Raw genomic sequence first — 25,979 nt, 5'->3', positions numbered from 1 at the left:
TAAATCAAGCCCCAATATAGCGCAATTTAACATCTAACAGACACTACATTGAAGTACTACGAAAACAGCAGGAGAGTAACAAAAACACACATCACAAAAACAAAGCGACAAGTGAGGCAATTTCTTTTGAACAACATAAAATAACGGCAGCTTCCTTTTTTCTCATAAAAAGTTGCTTCCTTGAGCCTTCATCTTTTAGAGTATCTGGCAAACAAGTTAGTTAAGATTTTAATTGGCATTTTTTCCAAAAAAAAATTACTTTGTTTTCCCAACATCTTCCCAGCAACTGGCTTCTAAGTCAAGTTAATTTTTCTATACGATTTAAGAAATAAAGAGAAAGAGAGAGCGACTGATATAAAGAGAAAGCATAAGGTGTTAACAACCGTTAAAAAGTAACGTAACTAAATTTTATTTGTTTACCGTTACTAACTTGTATTACACCTAAGTGTAGTATAGAGTTGTCAGTGTTAACTCTTCCTCTAATTTTGAGATTAATTACATTTTCTGCAACAAAAAAAGGGTAACAAAAAGCAAATAAGTGAATATGGAACACATGTTTGAAGGTGCCACGCTTATTAAGATTGACTGACACACTACATATGTCTACGAGTACTTTAGTTTTTGAAGGTGTTTCAAACAAAAGGGTTGTTATTGAATTAGTCTAGTGAACAAAAGGTTTAAAATTGATTTTTAGAAATTAGAGCAGAGAGTAAAATAATGAATTTGTTCAATAATTTATAAATTAAGGGCGTAAATCATTCATATTTGCAGATAATGAAGTATGAACTACTTGAAAGGTCATAAAATAACTAACATTAATAATGACATACTTTTAGGGGCGCCTTTTTCCGATGTAGAGAAAAATGTCCTCACATACTTCGAAGAGGATTTAAGTATACTAAGGCTGTGATTTAAGAAACACTCGTCTTTTTACTCACTGGCTGTAAGGTATATGACTCCTGGTCCTTCGGTCGCCATTTTTAGCTTGTTCCCTGTGCTGAGGGCGGCTACTGGGTCATAGTCTGCACTTTTAAGTCCTACCGCTGCCAGTGTTAAGGGCTGGGGCTTATCCCTTCTAAATCTAGAGATCTAAAAGAGTGGCATAATTCGAAGAAGACTTAACACATACTAAGGATTTGATTTAAGAAACACACATATCTTTATTCACAGCGTTTAAGACTAGTTGTAAGGTACTCGACTCCTCTTTCGATAGCAGCCTGTTCCCTATGCTGAGGCCGGCTTCTTGGTCGTAGTTTTTTAAGTCCTTCCATTACTGTGATATTCATTTCTAATGTGGCATAGACCACAATTCATAATCTGTTCCCAGTGTTAACGGCTCTGGGGTTATCCCTTTCCAAATCTGGAGATCTAAATGAGCGGCAGTATATTTTGTTAACCTTGGCAAAGGAATAAAATTCCAACAAAATCCTTTCCTTTTGAAATGATACTTATATTTACCCCAAGTCTCAGTACCCAGGTTTAACCCGAAGATCGAAATATCGAATTGCTACTTCGGACTGACTTTTAACGGTACAAGACAGAAGTGATTTCTTCGATGACTCTATAAAGTCAATGATATAACCTCACTCTGAAACTTCTACAAAGAAAACTCAATGAAAATAGCTTGGAAATAAAGAAGGACATTTCTACATTGCAGATATACCCAAAGTCATAATTGGCTTGAGTTTGATTCACGAATAACGAACTGAATGGGAAACCTGCAGGGATATAAATCCAATTAACACGAGGAAATTGTGATAAAAGGCACTCCACAAGTGGCTATTATGTGTTCTCTCTTATGGAAGCTTTTCGTTCAACTACTTCTAATCATGTTTCGTGAGAAAGACACCATGGTACTCATATATATTTAGATGATGTGGTGGTGGCTAGCTCTTCGATGATTCTATAGACAAGGTCAATAATATAATCTCACCCTGAAGCTTCCACAAAGACAACTCAATGAAAATATCTTTGCTATATTGAGATAAAGAAGAAGCTTTCTACATTTTAAATACATCCTCAATACCCAAAGTCCTAATTGGCTTGAGTTTGACTCACGAATAACGAAATGAATATGAAACCTGCTGTGTAAATTCTAGTTCTGTTCTAGTTCTGTTCTAGTTCTGTTCTAGTTCTGTTCTAGTTCTGTTCTAGTTCTGTTCTAGTTCTGTTCTAGTTCTGTTCTAGTTCTGTTCTAGTTCTGTTCTAGTTCTGTTCTAGTTCTGTTCTAGTTCTGTTCTAGTTCTGTTCTAGTTCTGTTCTAGTTCTGTTCTAGTTCTGTTCTAGTTCTGTTCTAGTTCTGTTCTAGTTCTGTTCTAGTTCTGTTCTAGTTCTGTTCTAGTTCTGTTCTAGTTCTGTTCTAGTTCTGTTCTAGTTCTGTTCTAGTTCTGTTCTAGTTCTGTTCTAGTTCTGTTCTAGTTCTGTTCTAGTTCTGTTCTAGTTCTGTTCTAGTTCTGTTCTAGTTCTGTTCTAGTTCTGTTCTAGTTCTGTTCTAGTTCTGTTCTAGTTCTGTTCTAGTTCTGTTCTAGTTCTGTTCTAGTTCTGTTCTAGTTCTGTTCTAGTTCTGTTCTAGTTCTGTTCTAGTTCTGTTCTAGTTCTGTTCTAGTTCTGTTCTAGTTCTGTTCTAGTTCTGTTCTAGTTCTGTTCTAGTTCTGTTCTAGTTCTGTTCTAGTTCTGTTCTAGTTCTGTTCTAGTTCTGTTCTAGTTCTGTTCTAGTTCTGTTCTAGTTCTGTTCTAGTTCTGTTCTAGTTCTGTTCTAGTTCTGTTCTAGTTCTGTTCTAGTTCTGTTCTAGTTCTGTTCTAGTTCTGTTCTAGTTCTGTTCTAGTTCTGTTCTAGTTCTGTTCTAGTTCTGTTCTAGTTCTGTTCTAGTTCTGTTCTAGTTCTGTTCTAGTTCTGTTCTAGTTCTGTTCTAGTTCTGTTCTAGTTCTGTTCTAGTTCTGTTCTAGTTCTGTTCTAGTTCTGTTCTAGTTCTGTTCTAGTTCTGTTCTAGTTCTGTTCTAGTTCTGTTCTAGTTCTGTTCTAGTTCTGTTCTAGTTCTGTTCTAGTTCTGTTCTAGTTCTGTTCTAGTTCTGTTCTAGTTCTGTTCTAGTTCTGTTCTAGTTCTGTTCTAGTTCTGTTCTAGTTCTGTTCTAGTTCTGTTCTAGTTCTGTTCTAGTTCTGTTCTAGTTCTGTTCTAGTTCTGTTCTAGTTCTGTTCTAGTTCTGTTCTAGTTCTGTTCTAGTTCTGTTCTAGTTCTGTTCTAGTTCTGTTCTAGTTCTGTTCTAGTTCTGTTCTAGTTCTGTTCTAGTTCTGTAAAATTACTGATTTTAAGTTTCCTGGATTTGACGGTATTACTGACGGTATAAGGCTACTCCCTTCTACAAGAGCACAGTCCAATAGTCACGATCCACTATTATTATTTTGGATGTTTCAATGATATTGCTTTGGTGGGTCTGTATTGAAATTAGAATAATTATTAAGGTTGACTGAGGTTTATTAGGTCCAGAACATGACATTCATACGTCTTTGAAGTGAAAAAAAAGAAATCTTAAAAGAAAATATTTCTGTTTTAATTTTTCGATAGCATTTTAGTAGCTCTATGTTAAGTGCAAAAGCTAGGGTTTGTCGTTCCAAAATATTAGCAATGAAAATGGGATCCAGAATCTTGTTATAAAACTGGAATACAATAATATGGTAATAATGTTTCTGTTCATAATAATATGTTAAAATAATTGCATTTGTTTTTTTTCACAACCTTTAGTATGATTTCGCACGCGACATATATTCTCGTCACGTTAGTAATAAGAATTAGTTGAAATAATTTTAACAAAAGCTTACTATTTATTATTTATTGGATCGACATACATTTATATACTGATTAAAAGGATCGCGCACAATAATATGTAGGTAAAGAACGTGACAAAAATTTGTTTTTCAGTTTTCTGATAAAATTTCTCATGATAATAACTTAGCTGTAAATTCAATATGAAATAAAAATGTTGACTTTTTTTTTTAAATAAATTACAAATTTTTTGTATATTTACATTTTAAAATTTGATAACGCTGGAATTTTCTGTGGAAATGCCAATATTCTTTCTGTAAACATTTGTTAACTTAAATACATAATCGTTTTTTTTGTATAATAAATAAATTGAAAAACTAGTAAATAAATAAATTACTTATTTTTCGTAACAGTTGTAAATTCTATTACACATTTCTATGCAGCTTAGTTAAATATTAGTATGTATTACTTTTATTACTACTAGTTAACATGTATATTTTAATTTAGTTTAGTACTTTACAATTATTTCTTCTACCCTATCCAGCAAAACAAAGTTTTATTAACAAATTAGTTTTAACTCTTCTTCTGGTTGTGTGGGTTTAATCAATTAAAACAAATTTCTATTAAAATAGTGTGAAACAATAAATCTAACGAATTGCTAATAAAATAAAAGTTATTTTACACACATGAAATTCTAAATCTAAAATAAATAAAACAACCTGTTTGTATATGGTATTATTTTCAGCAAAAGAAAAAAAGGAAACAAAAACAAATTCACTTTCATTTCATTCTAAAATTACAAACAAACAGTTATGTATGGATGTGTTTCGATGTTCAAATAATAATGAAATTCATTTCATTTTGTTGCATTTGTAACGGTAATAAATATTTGAAACACCCGAAAAAACAGCTACAAAACCCCATAAAACAAACAAATACACATGTGTAATAAATGTTATACAAATATTACACATACGCCAACACTATCCTACTCTCTCACTCTCCTAGTACTACAACAGTTTACTCACTAACAGAGAGACAAAACAAGTTTAATCCTTTGATAGAAAACAACAACAAACGCAATTTACACGCACATTTATCAACCATAAAATTGTTAGGATGTGTGTGTCTGTTTGAGTAAACCTAACATGTTGATGTTGTTGTTTTAGACATGTTTTAATTTGTACAAAAAGAGAGGACTACAACTAAAACAATCACATTTGTGTGTTTTTATTTGTACGGCTGTGTTTGAATGTGTGTTAATATGTTTGCACAAGCAATTTAACCCTTTCGTTACACATATAATCATTATTATTGTCATCGTCATCATGTTCACGACTAGTGTGTCGTCATCATCAACAACAACAGCAAAAAGCATAGCAGCCTCTTTATTAGGGTAGAACAGAACTAGAACAGAACTAGAACAGAACTAGAACAGAACTAGAACAGAACTAGAACAGAACTAGAACTAGAACAGAACTAGAACAGAACTAGAACAGAACTAGAACAGAACTAGAACAGAACTAGAACAGAACTAGAACAGAACTAGAACAGAACTAGAACAGAACTAGAACAGAACTAGAACAGAACTAGAACAGAACTAGAACAGAACTAGAACAGAACTAGAACAGAACTAGAACAGAACTAGAACAGAACTAGAACAGAACTAGAACAGAACTAGAACAGAACTAGAACAGAACTAGAACAGAACTAGAACAGAACTAGAACAGAACTAGAACAGAACTAGAACAGAACTAGAACAGAACTAGAACAGAACTAGAACAGAACTCAAATAAGAGCCGCCCTAATGTCATTTTATGTCCACACTCATATGTATATTATTCCGTGTATCTTGTCAGTCGCTCATGTGCGCTTGTAATTTTATTTTAGGCTTTTTTATGTTTTCTTTCCGAACAGTTTAGATCCTTTTTTCTAAAAAAAAACGTCGAGATGAAAACGGCAATGAATTAGAAATAACAAATGTAATTTCATTTCAAGTTTATAGCACTATTTAAATTAACTTTTGTTGGTTGAAAAACGATGAGAGGAGGGGGGTGGAATTGAGAAATGTAACAAAAGATTAAGTTAATACAAAAGTAAAGGCATTTTATAAAGCAGATTATGAAGAAAACTCTTGTATGATTTTCGTCTGGAGATGTATGAATGTTGAAATTAATTTTCGTTAGTTAATAAATGTTTTTAACAAATTATTGTATTGAAAATTTTAAAAAATAGCAGAGTAATGACTCAAAAATTCTTTGTCTTTTTAAATTATATTTAATAAATATATGTATATGTACATATTTTATATTATTAAAATCGTTGATTTCATTATATTTGTACACATAAACCAAAATATCTTGTCCTTGAATTGAAATAATTTTAATTTTAAACACTTGCATCCACTGGCAAACAATCACACATTAATTCGTATCCTTTTTTGCTTTTTACACTCCTAAATTAAACATACAAGGACTTGCAAATTTAACCCCTGGTTTGCATAAAAATATTAAACTCAATTTGAAAGGCAACGTTGTTTTGTTGAAAATAACCTGAAATAATACTCAACATATTTTTTTTCGCCTTAAAATATATTTTATTTAGATTAAGTTTCCGTATTTGTTGAGTTTTATTCCTGCTATGAAAGCAGCAGTTTTGCGGTATCTTTTGTTTAATGAACTTGAGATTTTCGCTTAAAAACTTATTGCACAAATTAGGGGAAATATTGGTGTATTTTTATACCCCTTAAAAAGCAGGGAATTTTTGAAAGGACTTTTTATTATACTTGTCAGTTGTACTTTGTTTTTGAAACTGATTTTTTTTTCATTAATATTTTAACACTTACCCGGCAAACAACCTCCGGTAGCTTGAAAGTTCTTCAATTGAGAAAAACCTGTAAATAAAAGAGGAGTATCTGATAATTTTTAGGAAATTCTTCAAATTAAAAATAAATTTAAAACAAATAAAGATATCGTAGTGAAATAGAATTATAAGATTATTAAAATATGGCATTTCACTACTTTTCTAGTCATTGACACGAAGTTATATATTGTGGAAGCAACTCACACTTTACTCTCCCTAAGTAGTGCAAAGTGTGACGACATGATCAAAGATTAAATGATATTTATTCAAACAATACTTATTGAAATGTCTTTTCCTGAGAGATCATTTTCAAGTAGAAATATTGGAGATGCTTCAAGTGCATGTATTGCTGCTTCAAGTATTCACAAACTGACACGATTTGAAGGAGAAGCCCAATCAATGGTTTATGGAAATTGAGTCTATATTTGGAATTTCTGGTACAACAAGTGATGAAAAAAAGTTTCAGCATGTTATTGGCAATATAGATTCAAATGTTTTGCGGGAAATTTTGGAATCACCTCCATCAGTAAGTAACAAGCTGTTAAGGATCGCTTAATTGGAACCTTTTAGGAATATCAAAATTTGCCTCATATAGGCGATCAGAAACCCTCGGATTACCTTCAAATTATTAAAAATCTTGCTTCTGATCAACTCAATAAATCTCTAAAAACCATATTTTTAGAACAATTACCTGAAGATGTCTGATCGATTCTCGTTATTAGTCAAGTAAGTGATGTTAGTACATTGGCACATCAAGCAGATAAAATTATAAGTCTACATTCACCACAACTTTTTGAGACCAAATCAAGTCCAGACAATTCGGATATTTCCATCTAATGTCAAAAGATCGATGCATTAGAGAAGAAATTTAACAACTTTTCTCGTAGTCGTAGTATTGAACAACAAAATCGAAACTCTCCAGCATCTGGTAATTCAAGAAATCGAAGGAAATCTCAAAATAAAGATTGGGCTGGTATCACACCAGTTTTGCTGAGAAGGCAACCAAATGCATAAAAACCCTGTTCCTTTTCAAAAAACTAAAACCTCATCCGGATAATGCGACAAAGCTTTCTACTCTACTATCTCCCATGGACTATCCTTGTGCCACTTACTAGACCCAAATCTCTGAGACTTAGCAAGTCGACTTTCCTATGTCCTGAAATACCAGGAACGTCAGTCAATGGCTCTTTAGTGGAAAAAGCTGAAAGTGATCATTGTTAGATCACTCACTGAGGATATCTGATATAAAGTCTAAGAGTCATTCCCATGGGAAAATAACCTTCAATCTTTCAAGCGAAAAATTGCATTAGAGAGTGATTGAAGAAGAGTTTAAGTGCTACAATTATTCTTGTTAAGTCAGACAGTCGGACTTCGTTCTTGTCACTACATCTCTAGGTAGACACAGCAGGTTAAACATTAAGATTGATACCGATGGATGTTCGTAATAGAGTACGAACAGGATGAATTTTTTTACTGATATAGGGTCTCGACGAATTCATGGTTTGTTCGGTTCAGAATTGGTGATTTTGACATGGAAGACAAAGATCGCTCAGGCCGGCCAAACAAGTTTGAAGGCCAAGAACTGAGTCATTACTGCATGAGGATTGTTGACAAACTCAACAAGAGCTTGCAAAATCAACAATTTCAAAACGGATTCATCCAAAAGCAGGGAAATTGGAAACCATACATATTAAAGCTGAGAGACCTTGAAAGACGATTTTGAAATGATGCTTGAACGCTATAAAAGAAAATCATTTTTCCACCGAATCATAACTTGCAATGAATAATGGATCCATTACGAAAATCGAAGTGTAAGAGATCGTATGTGAAGCTCGGAAACCAGCCGAATCGACACCAAAGCCAAGTATTCATGGCGCTGATGTATTTATCTGTAGTTGGTGAAACCAAAAGGGTCCTATCTATAATGAGCTGCTGAAATCTGGCCAGACCTTCACAGTGACGCCCTAAATATGCAGCCAGAAATGAAACCGCGCTATTCCATCATGACAACGCTCGCCCACATGTTGAAATATCTGTTAAAAAGTATTTAGAATGAAGTGGTTGGGATGTTTTGCTCATCCGCCTTATAGTCCAGACCTTGCCCCAGACCTCGACTTATATTTGTTTTGATCGATGCAGAACGCTCTCCCTGGGATACGCTTTACTTCAGAACAGAGTAAACGAAATTACTTGATTCAAAACATGAGCAGTTCTTTTGGTTCGGAATCCATATGTTGTCAGAAAGATGGAAAAATGTCATCAAAAGGTTTCAAAATAAAAGCTAAACATCAGTAACATGTATGAAAAGAACCTTGATCCAGGGTTGACACTGAGATTGTTCACCATTATTGAATTATCTTGCAAAACCCCTGGAGCTTATCATCAATACTCTCTGTTTAATGCTGCACCGGACTGTATAGGTTCTGTGAGGTTCTCTTTGACTGACCCCGCTCCAGATTTATTCGACATTGGATTTGGAATTTCTAATTATTTTAGAACGATACAATATGATAGAAAGAAGATGAATTATACACCTATTTCCAACTAAAATCCTCCTATCCTTAGAACTACGAATTCGTTTAGTTTGTAGTAATTTTATTGGGAAAGAGCTAGTGAAGCATGTACCTCTTGAACACGGTGACATCGAATACCTTTCGTCACACGATATTATTTCGGTTAACTGCAAGTTCAGTAGATTTTCTTAGGCCAACTGGTCAACTGAGCCATCTGCTCGAATGCGAAATTGATGTGTCATAGATATGAATACGAATATTCGTCAGTACTGGTAGGGGAAATTGAATTTTTAGTTATACAGTCTAGAGTCCATGATGTCGTAACACTATTTCTCTATAACGCTTGTTCGTCGTTATATATACTGTTGAAATGAGGAGTAGTAGTAGGCACTCCTTCTCTATTCGGGGCAGACCGTGTGTTTATCAGAATGCTGCATACTCTTGTTCGGTCATGTAGAGATTCTTACAATCCATCTCTACAGCAGGCTCTCAGGTAACATAAAGAACCCGAAACACAGATCCAATTACGACTGCCATTAAAGCTTGAATGCTTGCTTAACCTAACTCATTCATAAGCCTAACTCGATCATCTGGAGAGCTTAAAACTCACTTTCTAATGTACCCTCTCCAGTGGCGCAATGGAGCGGAATACAGACCCATGGGATACGGTGAAAGGGTCTACATAAACCAGTCTTAAAAGTTTCAGTCTATATTCTTCTTATGGCAAATTGTGGTGTAAAGTCAATAAAGCACGTTTTAAATCTTTGTTGGTTGTCCTGATTAAAGTAGGTTTTTATTTATTAAAAACTAATTGTGTGGTATCTCTTATTTCAATATTTTTTTTTTAAATCTCAAGTGCTAATATGAAATTAGCACAAAATAAGCTGTGCACAATAATAACTTTCTAATTATATTTAATAGGCGGCATGATTAAGCATATTTCCTATAATTTTTTTTTGCTTAAGTATTAAAGCCAATTACGAATTTAATTCAACAATTTTGTATGAATTAATACAACAAAATCATAAATTTTAATATAATTTTTATTCTGGCTTAACTTTATTTTTCAGTCATAAATTAACCCTTCAAAAGAGTCTCTTAAACACTGACTGAAGTTCAAAATTTAATTGACTTTTATGTATGTGCAGCAGCAGCACCAGCAGTGATACTTACAATTGCGTCCTACACTCTTATCGTGTTTAAAAACACAAAGCATACAACAATAACAAAAACAAGCTGTTGCAAATTTCAGCACTCCAAAGATTTAGAGTCGTTTTTTTCCATCAAAAGAGTTAAAGTGTGAAAAAATAACAAAAAAAAATAATAAAAAAAACAATATTTCACACCTTAAACAAAGAAATCACAAAAAAAGTAAATTGAAAATGCACTTGAAATAAGTAATTGAAGCCAGAAGTAGGATACAAAGGAAAGGGAGAGTAAAAGATATAGAACAAACATTGTGGGTAGCATACTTTAGGGCAGTTTTATTAGAATAAAGCTAAAGTAGGAAAAAAGGGTTAACGAACGATTGTTTTTCAACAAAAATTAACTCTGTATAAAAATTTTAATTAATACAATTTTTTGGAAATAATTTCATTGTATTTTTCTTAGATTTTTCTAAAAATATTATGACATTTTTGTTTATTAGTTTCTTTAAATAATTTCAATTTTATTTAGTTTATCTCCCCAATAAATTTGTTTAAAATTATTATTATTTTACCAAATTTTGTTTGAATTTGCTGCCAAAAATCTTCTAGCAATAATGCTTTTTGTTTATGATTTTAAATTAACAATTTGTTTTGTCTTAAATGCCAACATTTTTGAGTGAAAGGTACTAAAGTATAACGCATACGAGCGCTAAATTAAAACGCTTTGATATTTGAGCCATTTTGCTAATAGCCATCGTCATACAAAACATGTTGGACATTTTTAAATGAAAAATCGGGGGAAAAAAACAAATAAAAATAGTTAACCCAGCAAAAAATATAAATCTTAAAATTTGTAAAAGTATTTTCTATAGAAAAATTTGTGTATTTTTTTATATTGAGTATTTTCTATAGAAAATATTCTGTATAACAGTATTTTCCGTAGAAAATATTGTGTATAACAGTATTTTCTATAGAAAATATTGTGTATAACAGTATTTTCTATAGCTAATTTTGTGTATAACAGTATTTTGTATAGAAAATATTGTATATAACAGTAATTTCTAAAGAAAATTTTCAGTATAACAGTAATTTCTAAAAAAAATCTTCAGTATAACAGTAATCTCTAAAGAAAATCTTCAGTATAACAGTATTTTCTATAGAAAACCTGCAGTATAACAGTATTTTCTATAGAAAACCTGCAGCATAACAGTATTTTCTATAGAAAATCTTGTGTATAACAGTATTTTCTATAGAAAATCTTGTGTATAACAGTATTTTCTATAGAAAATATTGTGTATAACAGTATTTTCTATAGAAAATCTTGTGTATAACAGTATTTTCTATAGAAAATCTTGTGTATAACAGTATTTTCTATAGAAAATCTTGTGTGTAACAGTATTTTCTATAGAAAATCTTGTGTATAACAGTATTTTCTATAGAAAATCTTGTGTATAACAGTATTTTCTATAGAAAATCTTGTGTACAAAAATATTTTCTATAGAAAATATTCAGTATAACAGTATTTTCTATAAAAAATCTTGTGTATAACAGTATTTTCTATAGAAAATCTTATGTATAACAGTATTTTCTATAGAAAATCTTGTGTATGACAGTATTTTCTATAGAAAATCTTGTGTATAACAGTATTTTCTATAGAAAATCTTGTGTGTAACAGTATTTTCTATAGAAAATCTTGTGTATAACAGTATTTTCTATAGAAAATCTTGTGTATAACAGTATTTTCTATAGAAAATCTTGTGTATAACAGTATTTTCTATAGAAAATCTTGTGTATAACAGTATTTTCTATAGAAAATCTTGTGTACAAAAATATTTTCTATAGAAAATATTCAGTATAACAGTATTTTCTATAGAAAATATTGAGTACAACAGTATTTTCTATAGAAAATCTTGTGTATAAGAGTATTTTCTATAGAAAATCTTGTGTACAAAAATATTTTCTATAGAAAATATTCAGTATAACAGTATTTTCTATAGAAAATATTGAGTACAACAGTATTTTCTATAGAAAATCTTGTGTATAACAGTATTTTCTATAGAAAATCTTGTGTATAACAGTATTTTCTATAGAAAATCTTGTGTATAACAGTATTTTCTATAGAAAATCATGTGTACAAAAATATTTTCTATAGAAAATATTCAGTATAACAGTATTTTCTATAGAAAATATTGAGTACAACAGTATTTGCTATAGAAAATCTTGTGTATAAGAGTATTTTCTATAGAAAATCTTGTGTATAACAGTATTTTATATAGAAAATCTTGTGTACAAAAATATTTTCTATAGAAAATATTCAGTATAACAGTATTTTCTATAGAAAATATTGAGTACAACAGTATTTTCTATAGAAAATCTTGTGTATAACAGTATTTTCTATAGAAAATCTTGTGTATAACAGTATTTTCTATAGAAAATCTTGTGTATAACAGTATTTTCTATAGAAAATCTTGTGTATAACAGTATTTTCTATAGAAAATCTTGTGTACAAAAATATTTTCTATAGAAAATATTCAGTATAACAGTATTTTCTATAGAAAATATTGAGTACAACAGTATTTTCTATAGAAAATCTTGTGTATAACAGTATTTTCTATAGAAAATCTTGTGTATAACAGTATTTTCTATAGAAAATCTTGTGTATAACAGTATTTTCTATAGAAAATCTTGTGTACAAAAATATTTTCTATAGAAAATATTCAGTATAACAGTATTTTCTATAGAAAATATTGAGTACAACAGTATTTTCTATAGAAAATCTTGTGTATAACAGTATTTTCTATAGAAAATCTTGTGTACAAAAATATTTTCTATAGAAAATATTCAGTATAACAGTATTTTCTATAGAAAATATTGAGTACAACAGTATTTGCTATAGAAAATCTTGTGTATAAGAGTATTTTCTATAGAAAATCTTGTGTATAACAGAATTTTATATAGAAAATCTTGTGTATAACAGTATTTTCTATAGAAAATCTTGTGTATAACAGTATTTTCTATAGAAAATCTTGTGTATAACAGTATTTTCTATAGAAAATCTTGTGTATAACAGTATTTTCTATAGAAAATCTTGTGTGTAACAGTATTTTCTATAGAAAATCTTGTGTATAACAGTATTTTCTATAGAAAATCTTGTGTATAACAGTATTTTCTATAGAAAATCTTGTGTACAAAAATATTTTCTATAGAAAATATTCAGTATAACAGTATTTTCTATAAAAAATCTTGTGTATAACAGTATTTTCTATAAAAAATCTTGTGTATAACAGTATTTTCTATAGAAAATCTTATGTATAACAGTATTTTCTATAGAAAATCTTGTGTATGACAGTATTTTCTATAGAAAATCTTGTGTATAACAGTATTTTCTATAGAAAATCTTGTGTGTAACAGTATTTTCTATAGAAAATCTTGTGTATAACAGTATTTTCTATAGAAAATCTTGTGTATAACAGTATTTTCTATAGAAAATCTTGTGTATAACAGTATTTTCTATAGAAAATCTTGTGTATAACAGTATTTTCTATAGAAAATCTTGTGTACAAAAATATTTTCTATAGAAAATATTCAGTATAACAGTATTTTCTATAGAAAATATTGAGTACAACAGTATTTTCTATAGAAAATCTTGTGTATAAGAGTATTTTCTATAGAAAATCTTGTGTACAAAAATATTTTCTATAGAAAATATTCAGTATAACAGTATTTTCTATAGAAAATATTGAGTACAACAGTATTTTCTATAGAAAATCTTGTGTATAACAGTATTTTCTATAGAAAATCTTGTGTATAACAGTATTTTCTATAGAAAATCTTGTGTATAACAGTATTTTCTATAGAAAATCTTGTGTACAAAAATATTTTCTATAGAAAATATTCAGTATAACAGTATTTTCTATAGAAAATATTGAGTACAACAGTATTTGCTATAGAAAATCTTGTGTATAAGAGTATTTTCTATAGAAAATCTTGTGTATAACAGTATTTTATATAGAAAATCTTGTGTACAAAAATATTTTCTATAGAAAATAATCAGTATAACAGTATTTTCTATAGAAAATATTGAGTACAACAGTATTTTCTATAGAAAATCTTGTGTATAACAGTATTTTCTATAGAAAATCTTGTGTATAACAGTATTTTCTATAGAAAATCTTGTGTATAACAGTATTTTCTATAGAAAATCTTGTGTACAAAAATATTTTCTATAGAAAATATTCAGTATAACAGTATTTTCTATAGAAAATATTGAGTACAACAGTATTTTCTATAGAAAATCTTGTGTATAACAGTATTTTCTATAGAAAATCTTGTGTATAACAGTATTTTCTATAGAAAATCTTGTGTATAACAGTATTTTCTATAGAAAATCTTGTGTACAAAAATATTTTCTATAGAAAATATTCAGTATAACAGTATTTTCTATAGAAAATATTGAGTACAACAGTATTTTCTATAGAAAATCTTGTGTATAACAGTATTTTCTATAGAAAATCTTGTGTACAAAAATATTTTCTATAGAAAATATTCAGTATAACAGTATTTTCTATAGAAAATATTGAGTACAACAGTATTTTCTATAGAAAATCTTGTGTATAACAGTATTTTCTATAGAAAATCTTGTGTATAACAGTATTTTCTATAGAAAATCTTGTGTATAACAGTATTTTCTATAGAAAATCTTGTGTACAAAAATATTTTCTATAGAAAATATTCAGTATAACAGTATTTTCTATAGAAAATATTGAGTACAACAGTATTTGCTATAGAAAATCTTGTGTATAAGAGTATTTTCTATAGAAAATCTTGTGTATAACAGTATTTTATATAGAAAATCTTGTGTACAAAAATATTTTCTATAGAAAATATTCAGTATAACAGTATTTTCTATAGAAAATATTGAGTACAACAGTATTTTCTATAGAAAATCTTGTGTATAACAGTATTTTCTATAGAAAATCTTGTGTATAACAGTATTTTCTATAGAAAATCTTGTGTATAACAGTATTTTCTATAGAAAATCTTGTGTACAAAAATATTTTCTATAGAAAATATTCAGTATAACAGTATTTTCTATAGAAAATATTGAGTACAACAGTATTTTCTATAGAAAATCTTGTGTATAACAGTATTTTCTATAGAAAATCTTGTGTATAACAGTATTTTCTATAGAAAATCTTGTGTATAACAGTATTTTCTATAGAAAATCTTGTGTACAAAAATATTTTCTATAGAAAATATTCAGTATAACAGTATTTTCTATAGAAAATATTGAGTACAACAGTATTTTCTATAGAAAATCTTGTGTATAACAGTATTTTCTATAGAAAATCTTGTGTACAAAAATATTTTCTATAGAAAATATTCAGTATAACAGTATTTTCTATAGAAAATATTGAGTACAACAGTATTTTCTATAGAAAATCTTGTGTATAACAGTATTTTCTATAGAAAATCTTGTGTATAACAGTATTTTCTATAGAAAATCTTGTGTATAACAGTATTTTCTATAGAAAATCTTGTGTACAAAAATATTTTCTATAGAAAATATTCAGTATAACAGTATTTTCTATAGAAAATATTGAGTACAACAGTATTTTCTATAGAAAATCTTGTGTATAACAGTATTTTCTATAGAAAATCTTGTGTATAACAGTATTTTCTATAGAAAATCTTGTGTATAACAGTATTTTCTATAGAAAATCTTGTGTACAAAAATATTTTCTATAGAAAATATTCAGTATAACAGTATTTTCTATAGAAAATATTGAGTACAACAGTATTTTCTATAGAAAATCTTGTGTATAACAGTATTTTCTATAGAAAATCTTGTGTACAAAAATATTTTCTATAGAAAATATTCAGTATAACAGTATTTTCTATAGAAAATATTGAGTACAACAGTATTTTCTATAGAAAATCTTGTGTATAACAGTATTTTCTATAGAAAATCTTGTGTATAACAGTATTTTCTATAGAAAATCTTGTGTATAACAGTATTTTCTATAGAAAATCTTGTGTACAAAAATATTTTCTATAGAAAATATTCAGTATAACAGTATTTTCTATAGAAAATATTGAGTACAACAGTATTTTCTATAGAAAATCTTGTGTATAACAGTATTTTCTATAGAAAATCTTGTGTATAACAGTATTTTCTATAGAAAATCTTGTGTATAACAGTATTTTCTATAGAAAATCTTGTGTACAAAAATATTTTCTATAGAAAATATTCAGTATAACAGTATTTTCTATAGAAAATATTGAGTACAACAGTATTTTCTATAGAAAATCTTGTGTATAACAGTATTTTCTATAGAAAATCTTGTGTATAACAGTATTTTCTATAGAAAATCTTGTGTATAACAGTATTTTCTATAGAAAATCTTGTGTACAAAAATATTTTCTATAGAAAATATTCAGTATAACAGTATTTTCTATAGAAAATATTGAGTACAACAGTATTTTCTATAGAAAATCTTGTGTATAACAGTATTTTCTATAGAAAATCTTGTGTATAACAGTATTTTCTATAGAAAATCTTGTGTATAACAGTATTTTCTATAGAAAATCTTGTGTATAACAGTATTTTCTATAGAAAATCTTGTGTATAACAGTATTTTCTATAGAAAATCTTGTGTACAAAAATATTTTCTATAGAAAATATTCAGTATAACAGTATTTTCTATAGAAAATATTGAGTACAACAGTATTTGCTATAGAAAATCTTGTGTATAAGAGTATTTTCTATAGAAAATCTTGTGTATAAGAGTATTTTCTAAGAAAATCTTGTGTATAACTGTATTTTCTATAGAAAATCTTGTGTATAACAGTATTTTCTATAGAAAATCTTGTGTTTAACATTATTTTCTAGAGAAAATTTTGTGTATAACATTATTTTCTAGAGAAAATATTCAATATAACAGTATTTTCTATAGAAAATCTTGTTTTTTATTTTCTCAAACATTTCGCTGGTTTATATTTCAAACAAAATTTGCACGTTTGATGAGCCAGTTTGGTTTTGTTCTTGTCTATTGTATTTATGCCAGAATATTTGCATAAAACATGTTTAAAGCTAAAAAATTAATTGAATATTGCCGAAAAATTATGTCAGTCAAATTTGTTCAACTAAATCAGGCGATTTTTGACAACTCAGCACAACAATTTGTTTAGTAAAGAATGAAGACTAAAGTTAAATGACTAACACATTGAAATTATCTTTGTATTTGGGTAATCAAAACTTATAATATTAGTTGATTTAAAAAAAAATCACTAGATTCACTATAAAAAACTAGTTTTTATTAAAATTAATTGGAAGATAATTATCCGGATTGCCTGGACGTTGAAAACCTTCCAACAATGGGGAAAAATTACAAATTGATATAAAAGGTAGAAAAAATTCCTAAATGGATGAGCCAGCTAGGAGAAATATTTTTTAGAACAAGTTTTGAAATACAATGCGGATAATGTATGAACAAATCCACATTGACTCCGGATAAAACTTTCTTGACTGCCCGAGTTAATAATGTGATATCCGTGTACAAGAAAAGATGGATCGACCGATTTACTAACTTGAGTGAAGGGAAACAAAATATATGGGAGGTAGTCCTGTTCTTGCATCGAAAATTAAAATTCTTAATTAGACTATCAGACTGTTGCTGCTGATTCAATTTAAGGGAAAAAAGCACTGTGCTTTGTGATTCAAAAATAATAAAAAACATCAATATTTTTACTATTTCTTCAAATATTTATTTAACTTTTTCTAATTAAGTAGATTTATTTTCTAATTATAATAACAATTCCCATCTTTCTCTTGTCTGCCTTTAAAATTTATTATCTAAATCTTTGAGTACTTATTTATTTACTTTGTTATTGTGTTTAAGTGTTTTATGTAAATTCATTTTTTTTCTTATATGTTTCTAAATTTAAATCTTTTTTTTGTTAAAAGCTTAATAAGTTTCAGTTGGATTTCTCTGTACAGATTGTTTCAAGTATCGAAAAGATACCAGATAAAAAAAAACACAGCAAAACAAGAAATTTGTAGAAGCTATGATGACGACCACCCAATTAGATGACTTTCAAAATGAATCAGAACAGAGAAATTAGTGGAGGAAAAAAATATGACAGCTAATGTTTAATTTTAAACATTTTCAATTATTTGTTAAACAAAATAGCTGAAATTATATTAATAAGATAAATTGTGTTTAAAATAAATAATTAAAAAAAAAACAATCAGGTGTTAAAAATGTGTTTTAATTTAGAAAAATCCCAGTAAGCACTATAGCCCCAAAAATTCAAGCACTTGAACATTTTGTTGGAATTTGACTTGAATGCAAATGTAATTATACTTTAGACATGAAAAATATTTGAAAATTTATTTATTTTTCAAACAAAAAACATATGGCTTGGATTTTTTGTTTCCTTTTTACTGGAGAATGCTATTGAAATAAAGTGTAATACAACTGTAAATCAATTGCTTGACTATAATTCAAGGCTTGAATTACACTTGCTTTCAACTTGAATTCCAGTAAAAATGCTTATTGGGATAATTCAATATTCTAGAGAGAAAATATATAGGATTTAATATAAATTGAGTATAGAAAATAGTTTTAATAAAATTTTTATTTGTTTAACATTTAATTTTAAGAGGTTCTCTAAAAAATTTATATTTGTTTAAGGTTCATTTATTTTAAACAATATTCATTGTGTAACTAATATCGATATTTATGCCTATAAATTATTTAAATAATAAATACTTATTTTAATTTAATTTCATGTTGTTTTCCTATAATTTGCATAATTATTAAGCATGACAAACAAATTTATAATAAAAATTTTAGACGACAAAAATATTTTTTTGTTTTTTGAACGTAATTTTTATAATCATTTTGCTGCGTTCACACAAGGCTTAAACAAATTAGTGGCTGGAAAATAAACAAATAAATAAATCTAAAAAATATAATTAAAATAAACATGCTGAACAAAGCAGCAAATAAACTCATTACGTTGAGTTCAATTGGACGGATGGTTGGATGGATGAATGGTTGGTTGGTTGGTTGGATGAATAGATGGTTGGTTAGCTGACTAGCTGTTTACTTAACTGGCTTATAAGCCCCTAAGTGTTTTATTTACATACTGAAATTAACAGTGGGACAAAAAATAAATAAATATCAGAGGTCTTTGTGGATAGTTTTATGATTTTTGTATGGCTCACAAAATTATTTTGAAGTGTTAAAGGCTGGAAATTCTGTTTAATGAAATTCGACATAAATTTTAATCATTTTACCAAATATTATTATGATCGGTCCATAATAGCCCCTAATTCCCATATATGTCTGATTAGCAAAAATAGAAATATGAAATATAGAAAAATTGAAATGTGAAATTTTCAAAAAATTGCCAAAAATAATTGAGCAAACTTGGGCAAACTTTGTTTTTTGAACCTGAAAACAAAAATCTCAGATTTTATTGTGGTATATAATAGTTTTTGTACTTTTAATTATTTAACCTTTTTTTTAAAAAAAATTGTAATTTTTTTTTTTAATATTTGAAATTTTAAAATATTTAAAAAAGCTGTTGATCATCTATTTCAGTCAAAAAAAATCAGTGTAATACCTTCATTCATTTACCCACAAAAAAATGTACAAACTCCTTAAACCCAGGAAAATTAACAAAAGTGTTGCGGTTAATGAAAAGTGTCTGATGAGCAAAAAATAGAAAAAATATGAAATTTTCAAAAAATCGACAAAAATAATTGAACAAACTTGCGAAAACTTTTTTTTTTTGTTCCTGAATATAGAAATTTCAAGTTTTATTGTGGTATATAATATTTTCTTAAGAACATCTACTTTCACCTTTAAAAACCTTATCTGTTATTTTTTTGGATAAAAAAATGTGAATTTTTTTTATTTTTAATTTTTGAACGAATTGTTCCAGCATAAATATTTGAGATATTTTTTGTTGTTAAAATTTTAAAAATAGCTTTTGATCATGACTTTCAAATAAAATAAAATTCAATTTAAAACCTATATTCGTTTAGCCACAAAAAATACCATATAAACCTCTTAAAAGTAAAAAAAAAACAATAATTTTTTTCACTTTCCTAACTTTGACAGCATCTCAAAACTACAAATCCCAACTTAAAGTCTTGAAAATTCACAATATAATGCAGAATTTAGTTTTTATATTGAGCTGCATACTTAGTTTTTTCAATTCTTAAGCCAGAATAATTAACAAAAGTGATACGCTTAATGAAAAGTAGCTGATGTGTTAAAATAGAAAAAAAGGTGAAATTTTCAAAAAATCACCAAAAATAATGGCGAAAACTTAAGCAAACTTTTTTTTATTGTTCATGAAAAAAGAAATTTCAGGTTTTATTGTGGTATATAACATTTTCTTAAGAACAACTACTTTCACTTTTAAAAACCTTATCTATTTTTTTGGGGGGGTAAAAAAAGTATGAAATTTTTTTATTTTTAATTTTTGAACGAATTGCTCCATCAAAATTTTTAAGATATTTTTTGTTGTTAAAATTTTAAAAATAGCTTTTGATCATGACTTTCAAATAAAACTAAATTCAATTTAAAAACTCTATTTGTTTAGCCACAAAAAATAGCACACGAACCTCTTAAAATCCAAAAAAAAATGATTTTATTTTCTTCACTTTCCTGACTTTGACAGCGTCTCAAAACTACAAATCTCAACTTAAAGGCTTGAAAATTCACGCTACGATGCAGGATTTGGTTGTATATCTAGCAGCATACTTAGTTTTTTCAATTCTTAAACCAGAAAAATTAACAAAAGTGATACGGTTAATGAAAAGTGTCTGATGAGCAAAAAATAGAAAAAAGGAGAAAATTTCAAAAAATCGCCAAAAATAACGGGGCAAACTTGATCAGTCTTTTTTTATTGCTCGTCAAAGTAGAAATTTCAAATTTTATTATCGTATATAAATTTTTTTAAGAAAAACTACATTCACCTTTGAAAACCTTATCTGTTTTTTTGGGGGGTAAAAAAGTATGAATTTTTTTCTTTTTAATTTTTGAACGAATTGTAGCAACATAAATATTTAAGATATTTTTTGTTGTTAAAATTATAAAAATAGCCTTTGTTTATGTCTTTCAAATAAGAAAAAAATCAATTTAAAAACGCCATTTGTTTAGTCACAATAAATATCATATAAATCTCTTAAAATTAAAAAAAATATATAATTTTTTTTCACTTTCCTGAATTTGACAGCATCTCAAAACTACAAATCTCAACTTAAAGTCTTGAAAATGCACAATGTAATGCCGAATTTTGTTTTCTATTGAGCTGCATACTTAGTTTTTTCAATTCTTAAATCAGTAAAATTAACAAAAGTGATGCGGTTAATGAAAAGTGCCTGATAAGCAAAAATAGAAAAAAGGTGAAATTTTAAAAAAATCGCCAAAAATAATTGAGCAAACTTAAGCAAACTTTTTTTTATTGTTCGTGAAAATATAAATTTCAAGTTTTATTGTGGTATATAAATTTTTTTAAGAAAAACTACTTTCACCTTTAAAACCTTTATATGTTTTTTTTTTGGGGTAAAAAAAGTATGATATTTTTTACTTTTTAATTTTTGAACGAATTGTTCTAACATAAATATTTAAGATATTTTTTGTTGTTGAAATTCTGAAAATAGCCTTTGATCATGTCTTTCAAATAAAACAAAATTCAATTTAAAACCACTATTCGTTTAGCCACAATAAATATCATATAAATCTCTTAAAATTAAAAAAAATATATAATTTTTTTCACTTTCCTGAATTTGACAGCGTCTCAAAACTACAAATCTCAACTTAAAGTCTTGAAAATGCACAATATAATGCAGAATTTTGTTTTCTATTGAGCTGCATACTTAGTTTTTTCAATTCTTAAATCAGTAAAATTAACAAAAGTGATGCGGTTAATGAAAAGTATTTGATAAGCAAAAATAGAAAAAAGGAGAAATTTAAAAAAAATCCCCAAAAATAATTGAGCAAACTTAAGCAAACTTTTTTTTATTGTTCGTGAAAAAAGAAATTTCAAGTTTTATTTTCTTAAGAACAACCATTTTCACCTTTAAAAATCGTATGTTTTTTTGGGGGTAAAAAAAATGTGAATTTTTTTTCTTTTTAATTTTTCAACGAATTGTTCCATCATAAATATTTAAGATATTTTTTGTTGTTAAAATTTTAAAAATAGCTTTTGATCATGTCTTTCAAATAAAATTAAATTCAGTTTAAAACCACTATTTGTTTAGCCACAAAAAATATCATATAAATCTCTTAAAATTAAAAAAAATATATATATATTTTTTCGCTTTTCTGAATTTGGCAGCGTCTCAAAACTACAAATCTCAACTTAAAGTCTTGAAAATGCACAATATAATGCCGAATTTTGTTTTCTATTGAGCTGCATACTTAGTTTTTTCAATTCTTAAATCAGTAAAATTAACAAAAGTGATGCGGTTAATGAAAAGTGCCTGATAAGCAAAAATAGAAAAAATTTTCAAAAAATCGCCAAAAATAATTGAGCAAACTTTTTTTTATTGTTCGTGAAAAAAGAAATTTCAAGTTTTATTGTGGTATATAACATTTTCTTAAGAACAACTACTTTCACCTTTAAAAACCTTATCTGTTTTTTTTTTTTGGATAAAAAATGTGAATTTTTTCTTTTTAATTTTTGAACGAATTGTAGCAACATAAATATTTAAGATATTTTTTGTTGTTAAAATTTTAAAAATAGCTTTTGATCATATCCTTCAAATAAAATAAAATTCATTTTAAAAATTCTATTCGTTTAGCCACAAAAAATATCATATAAATCTCTTAAAATTAAAAAAAAATATATATATATTTTTTCGCTTTTCTGAATTTGGCAGCGTCTCAAAACTACACATCTAAACTTAAAGTTTTGAAAATTCATAATATAATGCAGAATTTAGTTTTCTATTGAGTTGCATACTTAGTTTTTTCAATTCTTAAGCCAGAAAAATTAACATAAGTCATACGTTTAATGAAAAGTGTTTGATGAACAAAAAATAGAAAAAAGGTGAAATTTTCAAAAAATCACCAAAAATAATTGCGCAAACTTCAGCAAACTTTAATTCTTGTTCCTGAATGCAGAAATTACAGATTTTATTGTGGTATATAAGATTTTTTAAGAAAAACTACTTTCATATTTAAAAACCTTATCTGTTTTTTTTTTTTGGGGTAAAAAAAGTATGAGATTTTTTTCTTTTTAATTTTTAAACGAATTGTTCCATCATAAATATTTAAAATATTTTTTGTTTTAAAAATTTTAAAAATAGCTTTTGATCATGTCCTTCAAATAAAATAAAATTCAATTTAAAACCTCTATCGTTTAGCCTCCAAAGAATTTCATATAAACCTCTTAAAATTAAAAAAAATATATCATTCTTTAATTTCCTGACTATAACAGTGTCTCAATACTACAAATCTCAACTTAGTGTCTTAAAAATTCACAGTATAATGCAGAATTTGGTTATGTATCGAGCTGCATACTTAGTTTTTTAAATTTCCTTAAATTTATTTGCCTTTTTGGCCAATTTTTCTGTTGAAAATGTTAAATTTTTGTTGAGTTTATGTGATGGTCTTTCAAATAAAGTAAAATTATTTTGCTTTTCCAGAGTTATAACTAATTTTATCTTAAATAACACAGTGCAACAGTGAAAAAAACACACGATCATGACAGTATAGATTCGACTCTACTACCAAAGGGTAGTAAAACCCTATACTCAGTTTGCCCATTTTGGTGACCGATTTTTTTTTATGGGCCCCCAAAGTTTCTGAAAATCAATGGGGCCTCTAAAAAAGGTGTCATCAGGTTTTGGTTAACAGCTAATTCAGACTTTGAGCTACGGCTTAACTTTATATGGCAATAATATAGCTAAGAGTCCGCCAAATAAATTTTGTTAAAATTTGTTTCCAAAAAATAGCTTTTTCGTGCACTTTTGTTGAAAAAATATAGGAAGAAAATTTTTTTTTTTTACTTTTTTTAGAATAACTTCCAGGGACTCCTAATTTTTCAATAACAATATCTCGCAAAGTTGTAGCTACGGTAAATTTGAATAACTCTCGTGAACATATCAAAGCAATCCGAACATACCTAGGTATTCTAAATAGCTGTCAAAAATCACTTTGTAGCTTAAAATTTGTAGTTTTTTACTAATTTTTGACTCTAAAACAATAATTTTTTGTTAAAAATGTATGTTCGAGTGTATACTTCTCTATTGTGCTGGAATAACGAAGAATGGGCAAATCATTATCGGTATGATCCGGGCGCATAACTTTATCCAATCTTGATCATGCAAGACCGGCTTGATGCAAGATATGAAAAAACTTTAAAATTTTTGAAAGTGGGCAAGGTTTGTGGAACTTCTGAAGTGTAAATATAAGCTTTTTATATAAGTTTTTGATATCGGTGGAAACCTTATGACTTAAAGATTGACATTTTAGTGAAATGAATAATTTTGTGACGTCATTTACCTTAAAAACTAATAATATTTTAAAATGGTGATTTTCCATCAAGAAAAATAAAAACTTTGAATTAATGTAAAATTTGAACAGTTACAGACATCACAATAAAATTTGGAAGTAATATAGACCTAAATATTCGTAAGTCAATGGCATCACTAATGTTGCCATTCTTTGTTTTTAAACACCGAAATTCCTAAAACGGCGAAAATTTGTTCCAAAAACTAAGTTTTTTTTAGAAAATAGCCCACTTTGACGTTATTTACAGCATGATAGTAAAAACGTTCTGTATGTATATAAACAACATATGGGGCTATACAAATGTGATGAGCTTTTGAGGGTCGGTGTTTTGCGTTTTTAGAATTTTTTACTCAAACCTAATTTTTTTTTTTCAAAATTGCCCAAGTTTGGATAGGGCTGGGGGGTACAATGTCCGCTTAAGTTAGTCAAATTTTACCTTATATGTTTTTGCATTAAGTTCTCTTTCCAGATCATAAAAAAATTTATATAGTCCCGAAGAAAATTAGTTTTTTATAAAAGAAAAAATATGGGGACTTTTTTGGGAAAAAACTTAAAAAACACACGCATACAAAGTTGAAATATATAAAAAGATGCTTCAACTTTGGATGCGTGTAACTTTTTATAGGGACGAAATAATTGTTATCAGATTTGTTTTATTTTCTTTAGAATTTTATCGCAAATATACGTCATATATAAAAAAATAAATTTCGACCTTTCGTAGGCCCATCAAATTTAAAATACGAAAAAAAGATCGGGCAAAATTTAAAAAAATATTAAACCCAAATATCTCTTGAACTAAAAGAGATAACTACAGATAAAATCATATTTTTTGTAGACCTTCTCAAGGTCTATCTATATTTGAAATTGCAGCTCATTCGAATCATAAATGACTTTTTGGCAATTTTTTTATAAATGTGTGACATTGAAGGTCCACCCACTGATCCCCATTCCGAACACCTCAGCCGAGTAAATAATACAGCACAACATAGAAGTGTGGACTTGATAATACTATTTTTACAAAAAAATCTTTGTTTTAGCGTCAAAAAATAGGAAAAACGAAAATTGTTAAGGTACAAAGTGATCTTTATGTGCTATGTAGAGTGACTAGACACATTCAGAATGCATTGATATGTTCACAAGAGTTATTCAAATTTA

General features: G+C 27.7%; 1 protein-coding gene across 1 annotated transcript in view; it reads right to left on the bottom strand.

Annotated features, from left to right (window-relative positions):
- The window catches only part of Vsx2 (Visual system homeobox 2), a 233,765-nt gene that overhangs the window by 195,204 nt on the left and 12,582 nt on the right, over positions 1-25,979 (bottom strand). Inside the window, exon 2 of the mRNA XM_065509541.1 lies at positions 6,607-6,654. Within this exon, the coding sequence (XP_065365613.1) occupies positions 6,607-6,654 (48 nt within the window). The remainder of the gene's footprint in view (positions 1-6,606; positions 6,655-25,979) is intronic.

This window comes from Calliphora vicina, chromosome 4, assembly GCF_958450345.1.
Source record: "Calliphora vicina chromosome 4, idCalVici1.1, whole genome shotgun sequence".
Lineage (NCBI taxonomy): Eukaryota > Metazoa > Arthropoda > Insecta > Diptera > Calliphoridae > Calliphora > Calliphora vicina.
Note: the sequence above shows the minus strand (reverse complement) of the source record. Positions and strands in the feature narration are given on the sequence as shown.